Genomic DNA, 14056 nt, shown 5'->3' on the forward strand with positions numbered 1-14056 from the left:
GTTCATATTCGTGTTACCACATGTTTCAGACCTTGACTCCCCAGAAAGCTGTTTGTTGGATCCACTGTGTCCGAATGTGTGTGTTTGCGTGTGTCCTGGCATGTGACGATGGAGGAGGAGGAGAGGGGGGGAGTGAAGCAAAGCAAAGCTAGGAACAACAAGGAGAGAGTCGGGGAGGGATTATCAGTTCACTATGCTTATCATATGCTAGTGAGCAAAAGTGTCCAAAGTGTTTTTCTGCTCAGCGGTTTGTCAGCCACATGAAGGCCTGAGTCAATCTAAGTTTGAGTTAGCAGACTGACGTTAGCTCCTGCTGCTAGCCTGGACTTCATATCACTTGTCAACAGCCGATCGATCCTGGACGGGGCTGCTTTCGCTCACATTTTATTTTCGGCCTGTTAGGTAACTCCACGTAGCGTGAAAGTCTTCTCAACCAGCAGCACTATTGGGAGAGGTAAGTAAGCTAACTTGGCAAGCATGCTAACGTTATTTAAAGCCACTCACGGGAATGTGGGTCAGCCACGCTAACAGCTAGTAGTAGTCAACATTCAAGGTTAGCAGCTAACTAGCTAAGTGAGCTAGCCGTGCCGACTCTCTTCGACGGCCGACTGACAACATATATATATATATATATACTTATTCTAAATAAAAACGCTTGACGCCAACCGTGTTGATAACTTTGCCGTCTTTCATTCTTTTAATGTGTGTATCCAGTTACAGTCCTGTCATTAACAGGGCTGTTGCCAGATATTTCCCAGAACTAGTGTGACAGGTTGTCTGTGGGACGACGAGTTTTAACAGTCCAGGTCTGAGGTGTCCGGACCTGTTGCATAAACCTTAACACAGTTCGGACTCTGTCCTGCTATGGGACATATTGTAATAATAATATTAAGTCGGAAAACATTAATACAACTGTTGTAATAAATAGACGCTGTGTGTTTGTCAGGGCACATCTACGAACTACATGGACGGATTAATCCACTAGGGGGCCGCGGGGCAAATATTTAACCCCCAAGCCCTGTCCCTTACTGCCGCCCTCCACCAGCGATCAACACTGCTCAGTGTGTACATAGTGCATCCTCCGGTCCCCTTAAGCACCCACCAAGTACACTGTGTGCACCCTCCTTATCTACCCGATCTAAGGCAAACAATAATACAGATGTCTCCCAAAGTTTACTTTTTAAGATTGTAAAGAACACACTGTTTTTAAGGATAGTCTACATTGTTCTCTATATCTAGCTGTTTGTCTTGGGAATCGAGAGTTGTAGGCCCTTTATGCTCATGAATTTGGGGCTCTTATTTGATTCTTGGCCTGCATTTTTATTTAATGTAAAATTGTAACCTCTTTGAAATTAATTAAGAGGTGGGCGTTAGCAGTCGCTTTCACATATGCTGCATTCAAATGCTCCTCCGGAGGTCTCGTTTCCAGTGTTGGGAATTTGTTCAAATTGGATGTATTGTATGTCCTTATTTAGAGCATATTTACAAGAAGTTTATATAATGTTTACATTGCTTGACCCAGAGATAATGCGGCACTTATACATTCACTAAGACCACCAAAACATTGCCTCTTTAGTCTTTACCTAGACTTGTTCTCAACATTAATGCTAATACGTAACTTTTCGTGAACGCCAACTAATAGTTACTAACCACATAATAAAAATTACTTGTCTCCAAAAAACAGATCATTTGACAACAATTTAGTTTCTTTAGGAGCAGTGTAAGAAAAAAGGAAGCCCTGAGCCCAGAATATCGTACCTTGCCCACAAAGGTCGCTGACCCAGATTGTTATGTAGCAAACCACATGTGAGCAAAAACATGATGTGCAATATTTAATTAATACCGACTGAAAGAACAATACTTTTAATGACATCACCTTTGACTAAGAGTAACTGGGATGGACCTTCTGACATTTGAGACCAAACAATTAATCTAGAAAATATTCAGCAGATCAATCAATAATGAAAGTACTTTGCAAGTTTGTTTTCAAACTAAATTGTTGGCTGTTAATGGTCTGAGGTCACTGCTTGTCTGTTCCACTTGGCTGGTGGATAATCCAGGCATGCCTACACAGCGTGTGTATATCATGTCATAAGCCTATTACTATCAAGGACATTCCCTTGCTGCTCAAACACAACCAGTAGTAATGGATTGACTCGGAAAGCGATGCCTAAATAAACACACTGGAAGATCAGTGGGACCATTTATTTCAGTTACACTAAAAGTAAATAGCCACACTTTGTAAATTCATTTTAACCAGTGTGATTTGAGGAAAAAGGGACATAATGGGAACATTTGGCCATGTAACATGTTACAACAAGCATAACGCTCCCATTTGTTGAGAGAGTATTCACTGAAGTAGGACAGTTAACCACTCCCATGCTGGATCTATATATGATGTGTCGACTAACAGTGATGGCGTGATTGTTCTTGCTCTGAATGTAATCCTCATTTTAAGCATACATTGTTGATTTGAATGTTGCCTATTTATTCTATTCTTCAATAGTGGAACTATGATGGCAACGTGACAGGAGGGGACCCGCTGAGTCAGCTTAAACAGTAACCATGGAAGGTAGAGAGCAGCACGAGAGGGTGAATGGCCATCGCAAGTCCAAATCCCCGCAGGACACGGCCGATGGCAGGTGGTCACCTATGGAGGGAGAGTCTGGAGGTTCAGACAGCTGTGGGGGGAAAAGTGTCTCGGAGCCGATAGACATGCAAGAGTTAAAGGCCAGGGAAAGGGAAGATGAGGAGGACAAGAAGGAGAGGGATGTAGTTTCTCCTTCTAAAGGCCTGAAAGGGGACCAGAAGAAAAAAGATTGTCCAGATCAGGAGAACAAACGCAGTAAGCAAAACAGCAGTGCCGCATCCAACTACACAGGTAAGACTTTTCAAAATCCCATGACCTGCCCTCTGTAAAATAAATGGAACTTGACATAATGAGAGGACAAAGCCTTAATATTCATGCATTTCTCTCCATGCAGACCTGTCCCATACCTCGTCGCCCTCGCTGTCAGAACAGCTACGTCTCGGCCAAGAAAACAGCACAGGGTCTGGGATCAGCGTGGAGTGTAAGGTCTGCGGGGACAAGGCCTCCGGCTTTCATTATGGTGTGCATGCCTGTGAGGGTTGCAAGGTAATATTGCAGAATAGATAAGTGACATTACAAAGTTCAATAACAGCAGTTTTGTTTTGTCCAATATGATTTGCTGAACCGGTTGCTTTGTTTCAAACTCAGGGTTTTTTCCGGAGAACTGTGCGGATGAAACTGGAATATGATCGCTGTGAGCGTTCCTGCAGGATTCAGAAAAAGAATCGTAACAAGTGCCAATATTGTCGCTTCCAGAAGTGCCTGTCTTTGGGAATGTCCCATGATGGTGAGAGGAAAACAAAAATTAGCAAATTATTCTATAAACAAGGACAAGTTAATATAAAGTGTTATAACAAAAATAAATGTACAAATCAAAGACTTGGAAATGTAATCTGCTCATTTATTAAAATGTATTCTTATTGAATCTTTTCACGTATTATTTTGTCTGTTTCGGGGGTGTAGAAAGTTGTTTTCAAGCTCAGTGCATGTGAACCTATAAGCAATTTGCATTGATAAACGCTTATACAACAAAACACGTCTGTGTCAAAACACACCATTGAATATTTTATACTCCAGTTTCTCTGGGAGCATTTTGTTAACTAATAATCTGTTCAAGAAACTAAAAAGCATTTGTGTGTGTGTTCAGCGATCCGATATGGACGCATGCCTGAAGCGGAGAGGAAGAAGCTGGTGGCAGGCATGCTTGCAGATGAAGTGAGCCTCAGCAAACCAGGCGGATCAGACCTAAAGACTTTGGCCAAACAAGTCAACGCAGCCTACCAGAAGAACCTCGTCATGACGAAGAAGAGGGCCCGCAGCATCCTGTCGGGGAAAACCAGCAGCAATTCAGTACGTTATAGTCTTAGAACAGCTCAGTTCTGGCTTTACAGATGTATAAATCTATGTAGATATAAAGTAAAGGTAAACCATTATTATCAATGGGTCACAGGAAATAATTATTGCATTTATTTATAACTGCTGGTGGCTTAAAATACTATACTAATACTAATCTACGCACACTATATCGTTTTAAAAAGTAAGAACACATTTAAACATTGTATTTTAACACACAAATAGAACACCGCTTTTGTAATTTCTTAAAGGCACGCTGGGGTAAAAGTATTAACACTTAAAGAACTACACCTCTGTCACATGACTTCAATGTCACCATCACTATATCTACTATATCACTTTAGCGCTTTGAGCACCAGGAACAGCGCTATATAAATGTAATGTATTATTATTATTATTATTATTATTATTATCACTGTGTTGATGAGTTTCCTGGTTCGCCTTGATGACGTTTATTGACAACCACTGGTAGTCTCCCTTAGCAACTTGTAAGCAACCACCTTTTTTTAAGACAGAAAAGCTCACAAATGGGGTCATGTCGCTGAACAAAAGTGAAAGTCCCTTGACAAGTGTTAACTAAAAATCCTATTGATTAACTTTGAGACAAGGTAACAGGAAATGCAAAAACTCCTTACTGGGTTTAAACTTTTAGGACTCATTCCTGCAGCACTCTTACTCGCGTCCATGTCATGGTATATGTAGCTCCAAGTATTTTAAATGTACAGATGACGTTTTTGTTTTGTAATTTGATTTTTTTTGTCCTCTGTGTAGCCGTTTGTGATCTACGACATGGACACACTCTGGCAGGCTGAGAGTGGTTTGGTATGGAGCCAGTTGATTGCAGGTGCCCCCCTGACCAAGGAGATTGGGGTCCATGTGTTCTACCGCTGCCAGTGCACCACGGTGGAGACGGTGCGAGAGCTCACAGAGTTTGCCAAGAGCATTCCAGGGTTTACGGACCTCTACCTAAATGACCAGGTGAGTCGCTGCCTGCTCTGTGTGCGCTATAGGAAAATGATTTGTAGGGCGGTGCGTAACAGTTTCTATTGTTGAAATGAACTAAGTGCTGCACAGCTTCTTTTTTTTGCATGTGTATTAATATTCAATAATAAGATGACACTGATATTATTGGTATTAAACTACTTTATTCAAGTGGTGGCTGCGTAGGTTTGTTTCTGTCTTGTGTGATCCAAACGTTTACAATAAATCAAGGGTGTAGTTTAGTCCAAAGTTAAGATATTTTGACGGATACATGTTTTATCTAACAACATATTCTGCTTCCATCCATAAGAATTTTGTCTTTTAAATACATACATTTTTATTGTCATAGTGGTCAAAACTGCTGAGATATATTTATAGAAGAAAGCAGATTAAATACTCAAAGGATAATCATTGCCAAATTGAGTATTTTTGTTGAGAATTGTTGCCATTAATATACAATTGTCTGTGTGCAGGTTACTTTGCTGAAGTACGGTGTGCACGAGGCTATTTTTGCCATGTTGCCCTCTCTCATGAACAAAGATGGACTGTTGGTGGCAAATGGAAAAGGCTTTGTGACCAGGGAGTTTCTGCGCAGCTTGAGGAAGCCCTTCAGTGAGATCATGGAGCCCAAGTTTGAGTTTGCCGTTAAGTTTAATGCTCTGGAGCTGGATGACAGCGACCTGGCCCTGTTTGTTGCTGCCATCATTCTCTGTGGAGGTGAGACTAAAGCCCGTTTGAAGTATCAAGAATGTTTTGTATATGTATATTGTTGCAGTCTTCATAAGAAACCATTTTCCTCAAAAGAAATGGCCCTAGAGAGTTTAAAAAGATCTTCAATTGTATTTCTAGAACTCTGAAATGTTTGTCAGTCATAAGTGATTGCAGGCTGTTGAAAGACACCTATGAACCAATGCAGGATGAACACACTTTGCTTGAGTGCTGTAAAGTGTCTGAGTCCAATTTGATCAAAGAGATATCCCCATAATCAGATCTATGAAGTGTTAAACTTTATTTGAACTTTCGGTTTAACACAATGTAATCAGTTTGAATCCATTCCATCCATTCCAATGGTTAATCCATCAATCCATTTGATGCTGCTTGGAACGGGTTCTGGCTGCATTATTTCTACTATTATATCATTGAAAGATTATGCTAAAAACCGGGCTGGATATTTTCATAACATTGTGGAAACTGTTCATCCCAAGTTACATTTGTTTAAATATATTATTTTGTCAGTCCAAAAAATACATTCAGTTTAATATAAATTAAACATTTAAAAAAAGCAGGACATCTAAAGTTGAACACGTATTGATTGGCTTTATGATTTCAAGCCAAAGTCAACTTTATTGTCAATCTTTCAGTTTGTGTGTACAGACGGAGAGATCGAAATACCATTTCCAACAATCCCGAATACAAAAACAAACATATATATTATAAATATGTATGTGTGTATATATATATACATATACACACACACAACAGAGTTCCCGTTAGAATATTTTTTCACCGGTCAACATGTCCGTTAAAGTTTAAATCAGCCAGACAAAATGTGTGCCGGTCAAAGGTCTTCTTTGTTATTTATTGAGCTTTAAAACAAATTGATATGACTCGATATTAAACAAACTAATTATAGTAGATTAACTATTCAAAAGTGTACAGTAACTTACAATAACACTGGAATAATAAACGAAGCGCTCTCCCTCTCCTGACAGCCCGTCAGTATCTCATGCAGCTCGCGGATCAGTAATGAGTGACCCGACAGTAAAACTAAACATATCTATAACTAGTTTAGGTAGTTTGAGAAGTAATTAAAATAGCTACGTGTGATATTCTAACCTGAAGTGTGTGTTTTGTCCGCTCACCGCTACATGTGATCATGCAGAGCTGCGTGTCGACTCGTCAGCAGCAGCTGATCTCTCTCCCGTCAGATTAGACTTCACTCGCGTTTATGTCCATATCGATCAGATGCAGCTAGTTCTAGCTAATGATATGACTACCTGCTTATTAAAAGACACCTAAACAATAAGCGTCGCTATGCAACTGGGTGAAGCCACAAAGTATAGCGCAGCATTATGCATTTGTTTACATGCCCACCGGAACCCCGAGGCATTACCAACAGATCAACGCACAATCAACCCATACAGGACATCTCTTTCTCCATATTAAGTGTTAGACATTAGAATTGACTATTCTTGTCTGTCACATAAGCGGCGCAACTGATGCGGTATTGCGCTAAGGGGAAATTATTTTGACCGGACACTTTGACCGGAGAGATTTAGATTTGCCGGTCTTCAGCATATTTTACCTGTCATAGTCCGGTAATTACCGGCTAACGGGTACTCTGATACACAATCAAAAGACACATTTATACATATGCACACATAAAGACATAAATAAAAGCACAATAATCAATATATTATATCTATGTTTGCTCAGCGACAATTGTAACTCATAACAAAGAGTCCCTTGTTGTTCTCCCAGATCGTCCCGGGCTAATCAACGTGAAGCAGGTGGAGCAGAGTCAAGACAACATCCTCCAGGCCCTGGACCTCCACCTACAAGCCAACCACTCTGACTCAGCCTACCTCTTCCCCAAGCTGCTGCAGAAGATGGCCGACCTCCGTCAACTAGTTACTGAAAACGTTCAGCTTGTCCAAAAGATCAAAAAGACTGAGTCGGAGACCTCGCTGCACCCCCTACTACAGGAGATCTACAAAGACATGTATTAGTGTTTTCCAGCACAGACTCATTTTAGCAATACTGTTACAGACTGAATATACTTTCATGATTCAACACTGCATTCAGTACAAGCACTGTTCCACGTACCGGCATGGATTGAAATGTGCAGAAGAGGCAACGTCGCATAGTAGGGCTAACACAATCAGCAATGTCTTCTAAATGTCAGCATTATCCTCAGCACTGTGTGTGTGTGTGTGTGTGTGTGTGTGTGTGTGTGTGTGTGTGTGTGTGTGTGTGTGTGTGTGTGTGTGTGTGTGTGTGTGTGTGTGTGTGTGTGTGTGTGTGTGTGTGTGTGTGTGTGTGTGTGTGTGTGTGTGTGTGTGTGTGTGTGTGTGTGTGTGTGTGTGTGTGTGTGTGTGTGTGTGTGTGTGTGTGTGTGTGTGTGTGTGTGTGTGTGTGTGTGTGTGTGTGTGTGTGTGTGTGTGTGTGTGTGTTGAGCATCTGGAATCATTTGCTGCAAGTCCTAGTTTCCCACAACGGTCACTTAACAGAGAGAAAGATTTGTTTTCTCACCGAGGCTGCTCCTGTTACATTCTTATAGCAAAGCTGACCCCAGAGCAGCGTCTGGAGAGAGCTCCTCCTCGCTCACCTCGGCTCTGTGTTTGTCTGTGAAGGGAAAGCATTTTATGTTCTTAACACCAATGGCAGAGTTGAAATAGAAAAGAAAGGTTTGAACTGTGTAAGAGTTTCTTATGATGCCAATGTCTTTGGAAATAATTGTTCTCAGACTTTTGGTAAAGCTGAAGATGCACAATTCGGTTTTTGTTTACATAATCATCATCCTCATCAATGACCGCAATTTTGCCATTTGGTTAATAGAACACAAACTGGGCTGGCTCCAGCAGTGTATAGAGCTCTCTCAAAGCAGCTTTCTGTGCAATACTGTTTGTCAATAGATGTGGAGATCCAAGTTATATAGGTTTTGTCTTAAAGCCATCTACCCAAGTGGTAACTTACAGTATGGACTATGCTGCACAGATTTTGTCTCTAAACTGACACTATAAACACATTACCCACTTATGTACAAGGGACCGCATGTTTTTCTTTCTTTTGACATGCAAATGATCGTGAATTTGCCATTTTAATTTGTTTTTCTTAGTCCATTCTTTGTAATTATGTTACTAATTATTTGTAATTGTTGATCATATTTGTAGGGGCAAAACATGAATTATGATCATGTTTTATGTGTGTGTGTTATTTCATATTACATGACTGTTTATTTAGTTTAGGTTGTACCAAATATATCGTCAAGCATTTGACCAACAACAACAACAATTCCTTGATGAGGAATTAGGATATCACGCCTCAGCAGGATGTATCACAATGTCATTATTGGGAAAATGAATGATGAATTAGAAATCAACATCCAGCTATTGTATCATAAGTCACTTCTGTACTACACAAGATATAAGCACAGTCCTGGATTAATTTCCTTTTTGTGTACAATCGGAATGTTCTTGTTGGAAGCGCTACAAAGTGTGAAAGCCTTATGATACTGTTGACAGGATTCACAAGTTTCCTACTGTTTTTCTTCCCCTCATTCTTTAGGACAATTTTTCACTGTACTTACTCTGAATGGACTTAAGTATCTCAGCACTGGTGCACAAAGTCACCTTCAGAAATCTTCCCCCTGTGCGCTTAATCTGTCTTGATCCCTATCTACCTCTAATGATCTGTGACTTCATCCCACTGTCTCATCTGATCTCTAACATTTTGTTTGCCTTAATTCTTGCTATTGGTACCTGTTTGAAATCTGAAATTGCTAATGTGCAGTGTGCCAATTTAGCAAAGGGTGTGGATGGATAAAATAAGAAAGTACACCAAAAAGTTTATGTAAGCTACCTCTATGCCTGTTTTGAGTGATGGATTGACATATTTGCTCACAAAAACATGTTAAGACTAGTTTAGTTACATTTCACTTATAAATTGTATTAGACATATTAACACTGATTTTCTCAATTTTTTATCATCAGACCAACAAAGTGTATTTACCCGGGTACCATACTTTAGTTCACAGACTTTATTTGAATATTTCGTTGTAGGCCACCCTATACTTCTACTCTACTACATCTAATGGTAAATATAGTACTTATCAATCTACTAAATGTATTTGATACTTTACATAATATTAACCAGTATTATTAACAGTTTTTTTGACGAACTTAAAATGCTCCTAGGTGTATTTGTTAGCAATATAAACTGAATAATGCTATATAACTGTCCACAAGAATCCATTCTCAATAAGGAGTACTTTAACCATTGATACTTTAAGGACATCTGAGTACTTATTCTACCTCTGAGTAGTTGTCTAATACACGTGCATGCAGTTTATCAACTTCATTTACTTGTTTAAGTACTCCCTTGAAAAACAATTTAACATTGGGACTAAAAGGAAGTTGGAATACGTAACAAACGTGCTTACGTCAGCGTCACCTTTCCATTGGTTGGTTGCTATGCTGATTGGTGGAGGGAACCACCTGTCAACTATTTAGATAGTGAGGAAGACGCTGTTTGGCGGCATGCTCAAAACATACGGAGGATGGACGCAGCTCGTGGTGAAGGTATCTGTAGGTAAGCGGCAGGTGTATTAAGCAATTACCTGTAAAGGTAGTCTATCTGATGGTGAGAAACGTTACTAACGAGACTGTTGGTGCTGTCTTTAAACGCTGTTGTGCTGCATTCGAAAGCGGACGTTCTGGCGGATAAGTAACGATTTGAGGATTAAAACAATTCGCTTTGGGAAAAAAACTAACAAAGTTGGTGTTTGAGTGCGTTTTACAAGAGGAGCCATGTTAATACATGTGATGGGTGTGTGTGTAAATTAAGGCTCAGTTTAGCTAGGCTTTGAAATCGGCTCAAATATTGGCCGAAACTATTAAATGCCTTCAAAGTCAACGAGACTCTACCGTTAAATATTCTGAACATTGTCTGAATCATTAGTTTGTAGTTAGTTAAATTACGACTTTTTAAAGCTGCTGCCCTAGATTTCCCGAATACCCGTAAACAAAATAAGGGGCAACGTGTTTGCAGTTATCCCACCCCTTAGTTGTCATGGTTTGTGTATAGAGGTCTACCATGCAGGGCCTCTTATGACCACTCCAGTGTTGACTTCCATGTATTATCCTCAAAGGTTCGGGTTACTTGTTTCTGTCCTCAACTCAAAGTTAACCCAAGCTGCTTCAACACACCGTGCTCATATGAAATGATGTTCCATTCTTCTAGGTTACATGCACCTTTTTTTATAAAATCCTAAAATAACCTTTCCGCTTCTCCTAAAGTTGTGTTATTATAAATCAGAGACCATTTAGTGGAAGAAACATGCAACATTTGTTCTGATTGGCGAAATCTGGTAGGGACACAACCTATTGACAACGCCTGATTTTATTTTTATTTTGAATTCAGATATTTTCATTTGCAAAGAGTACACATACACGTCAGTTGCGGGCAAATATTTGACTCGACTGCTATGGGACTTAAACAGAAGTCTTATGTTTTAACCTGCACTAAAATAAAGATACAATTTAGGTGTTATTACTTCACACTTTGAATACCCAAATTATTCTGCTTATACACTGAATTAACCTAGCCTCAGCTATATAAAAAGATGCTGCTTTTGATGCTACATGCATGCTCGAAATTGACTACCTTTATTTTTATTACAGGCGTTTCTTGAATGGCACATGTAGATTTGGTTCCAGGTGTATATATCGACATGACTGTATACCGCCAGTTCAAATATGTAGGTACTTTCAGAAAGGTATATGCTGGTATGGTGAACGCTGTAGGTAAGCTTTCATAATTTTTCCCCAACTCTATTTTATGTAACTAAATGAAAAGGAGGATGTCATGCACACGGATTACTGTAGCTCATCCAATATTTTCCATCGCTAGGTACGTCCATGTCCTTCATCCCGTAGTTGATGCAGCTGTTGCACCTAGAAGAGGTTCCATGCCTACCGTTTCCTCCTCCAGGGGGTCTTACGCTCCACCTGACAGAAGAGGGTCAGAGCCAGCTCTTTTGCATGCTACAGTGACGTCCAGTAGGCGATCACAGTTGCTGGTTCATAGGTCATATCCTCCACAGAACAACGAGCGTGTGGCAGCAGATATTGCCGAGGAACAATCACAAGGTAATGGCTGTTTTCATGGGTGACTGACTTGGTCAGCGTTTCTCCATACTTTTATTTTTAAATTTGTTTTTACAGATGCTCGCACTCCTCTCTCTGCATCTTGGGAATCGGTCCAGAGTTCAGAAGATGCTCAAGCATGTAACGAAAGAAATGAGCAGGTTTGCTTAACTTGAGTATGATCTTTCCAAGGTGCATCCTGGCGACCGAAGAAGTTAAACCCAGAAGGCTTAAACTTGCTATTCTTTTTGCATTCAGGAGATTTCTTCTAATGAAGCAGCAGTCAATGGTGCTGCTGCTGCAGCAGCCGCTAATTCCCTGAGGATTATTGAGGCAATAGAAGCCTCCCTCCAGAGCAAAAGCGTGACCTGTGGCATCTGCATGGACAAGGTGTATGAAAAGCCAGATCCAAGAACCCATGTTTTTGGAATCTTGCCAAACTGTGATCACCCCTTCTGTTTACAATGCATTATGACCTGGAGGAAAACAAAAGACTTCGGGCCAGATGTGGTTAAGTAGGTGTTGGTAATATTTGGAATAGTTTATTGCATCTCATTACATGTGAAGGATTTCACTTGATAACCGTGTTCAATGATTATTCCCCAGGAGCTGCCCACAGTGCCGAGTGAGGTCTGCCTTCTATGTGCCTCACAGACACTGGGTTGAAGGACGAGCAAAGGAAGGCGTCATTGCTGCCTTCAAAGAGAAATTCAGGTATGCAATGAGATTCAGTTTTAACACCCCTATCAAGTGCTTACTAACTAGAACTGACTTTTTAAATGTCCCAACTAATAAATAATTGGGACCACTATCCATAATGGTAATGAAGAAGATCATCATCCTTGAGGTGTAAAGCAATTTGATTAATCCCAACATGTTTTATTGCTGGGATTTTGTATCTATTGTTAAGCCAAAACTTTGTCCATTATGAACTCTGACCGTTCACAATGTTTTATACAAAATAGGAATGCAATTATTTAACTTCTAAACTTGTTATATTTCATATTTGCATTTTTCATGCAGTCTACTATTGAAAGTTTATTGCAAAATTGCTTGAAATGTTGCCCCCCCCCCTCCCATGTGTATTGTCCTATAATTGTAGTAAAAAAAGATGCACTTACTACTCCCGATATGGATGCTGCCCCTTCAAAACGGAGTGCCTTTATCGGCACGACAAACATGCCCATCACGGATCGTTTCCGGTAAATATATTCAGTTTTATGCTCTCAAATTGTAAGCACCATATGTCTATTTTCCCCTTAACATTTCCCCTCTTGCTCAACAGTATCATACAGAAGAAGACGACTACGACAGCGTAGATCTGCTTAACCTTTTCATAGCCATGACTCTTCTCGGTGATGATGAGGAAGACGATGAGGACGACTTTGGCTTTCCTTTCTACCTATCTGAGGAGTATGGTTTCTGAGCTGTTTCTCATTTTTGTCAGTGCCTGAAACCACTGACTGGGTCATAATTCAAAAACTGTCCCAAGAAGAACCCAGGGCTGTGTTTTGACTCTTCTGTCCGTATGGAAACCCCCTCTTGAGTAGCTCTGAACAAGATCTGTGATGTCAACCATGCTCCATGGTTGGCCCAGTTTGTTGGGGTTTTTGATTAGTCAGCCTACAGCAAGGAATTTTACTGACTAGCACCCCTTCAACCAGAGAGGAACTTGCCTTTAAAATCACCTGCTGAAGTCCCTGTTTGCAAATGAGGACATGTACACTTGTCTCTCTACGCCACATGGTTGTTGCCACTGCTCTAGATGTAATCATCCCTTATCAGACTCATCTTTAATCTGTCTAATTACCCTGTGGTTAATCTGTGGCCTTCTAGTTTGGATTTATTTCACTCCTGTGGCCAAAGTGCTTTAAACATGTAGCATAATTGTTTAATTTATGCTTAACCTCTGAACATTGGGAGTATTCAATCCTGACTTCTCTTCTAGAATTGTGCATTTTTTTGGTATTTTAAAGTGTTGTGTGGATTGTAGTTTTAATTATCTATAGATAACCGTGTTATACCCCTTCTTGCTAATGTCCACTGCTGATGCCTGAAGAGATTTTCACAAGAAACCTTTTCCTAGTTTTGGCAAGAATATAAAGATTTTATTACTTTTTTTAACAAATTGTACATGTACACAAAAAATAAACATTGCTTCACACTTTGTCTCAATGAAATTGTGTTGTGCTCTTCCATTTACATTCCCGCAGTTATAAATGTGTCGAATCAACCCATTTGTGCTAGCAATTGAACTTTTAAGTTT

The 14056-nt window shown here is 40.1% G+C and overlaps 2 protein-coding genes across 2 annotated transcripts; both read left to right on the forward strand.

Moving 5' to 3' along the window:
• Positions 1-46: 46 nt before the first annotated feature.
• ppardb (peroxisome proliferator-activated receptor delta b) lies at positions 47-7896 on the forward strand. Its single transcript, XM_034087402.2, has 8 exons — positions 47-454; positions 2507-2881; positions 2985-3136; positions 3239-3377; positions 3738-3940; positions 4715-4921; positions 5398-5641; positions 7406-7896. Exons 2-8 carry the CDS (start codon positions 2566-2568, stop codon positions 7651-7653), a joined length of 1509 nt encoding a protein of 502 aa, XP_033943293.1. The 5' UTR covers positions 47-454; positions 2507-2565; the 3' UTR covers positions 7654-7896.
• A 2200-nt stretch (positions 7897-10096) lies between these two features.
• mkrn4 (makorin, ring finger protein, 4) lies at positions 10097-13954 on the forward strand. Its single transcript, XM_034087698.1, has 8 exons — positions 10097-10234; positions 11326-11448; positions 11555-11793; positions 11869-11951; positions 12049-12305; positions 12397-12504; positions 12893-12992; positions 13076-13954. The coding sequence occupies exons 1-8, from the start codon at positions 10203-10205 to the stop codon at positions 13214-13216; spliced, it is 1083 nt and encodes a 360-aa protein (XP_033943589.1). The 5' UTR covers positions 10097-10202; the 3' UTR covers positions 13217-13954.
• The last annotated feature ends 102 nt before the right edge of the window (positions 13955-14056 follow it).

Source organism: Pseudochaenichthys georgianus, chromosome 7, assembly GCF_902827115.2.
Source record: "Pseudochaenichthys georgianus chromosome 7, fPseGeo1.2, whole genome shotgun sequence".
Taxonomy (NCBI): domain Eukaryota; kingdom Metazoa; phylum Chordata; class Actinopteri; order Perciformes; family Channichthyidae; genus Pseudochaenichthys; species Pseudochaenichthys georgianus.

Bases quoted from the DNA above. Each gene is read 5' to 3' on its own strand.
- ppardb (XM_034087402.2), top strand. From the start codon at position 2,566: ATGGAAGGTAGAGAGCAGCACGAGAGGGTGAATGGCCATCGCAAGTCC. The intron at 3,137-3,238 runs GTAATATTGCAG...TTTCAAACTCAG, and splicing joins ATGCCTGTGAGGGTTGCAAG to GGTTTTTTCCGGAGAACTGT. The intron at 4,922-5,397 runs GTGAGTCGCTGC...GTCTGTGTGCAG, and splicing joins ACCTCTACCTAAATGACCAG to GTTACTTTGCTGAAGTACGG.
- mkrn4 (XM_034087698.1), top strand. From the start codon at position 10,203: ATGGACGCAGCTCGTGGTGAAGGTATCTGTAG. The intron at 11,794-11,868 runs GTAATGGCTGTT...TTGTTTTTACAG, and splicing joins TGCCGAGGAACAATCACAAG to ATGCTCGCACTCCTCTCTCT. The intron at 12,993-13,075 runs GTAAATATATTC...CTTGCTCAACAG, and splicing joins CCCATCACGGATCGTTTCCG to TATCATACAGAAGAAGACGA.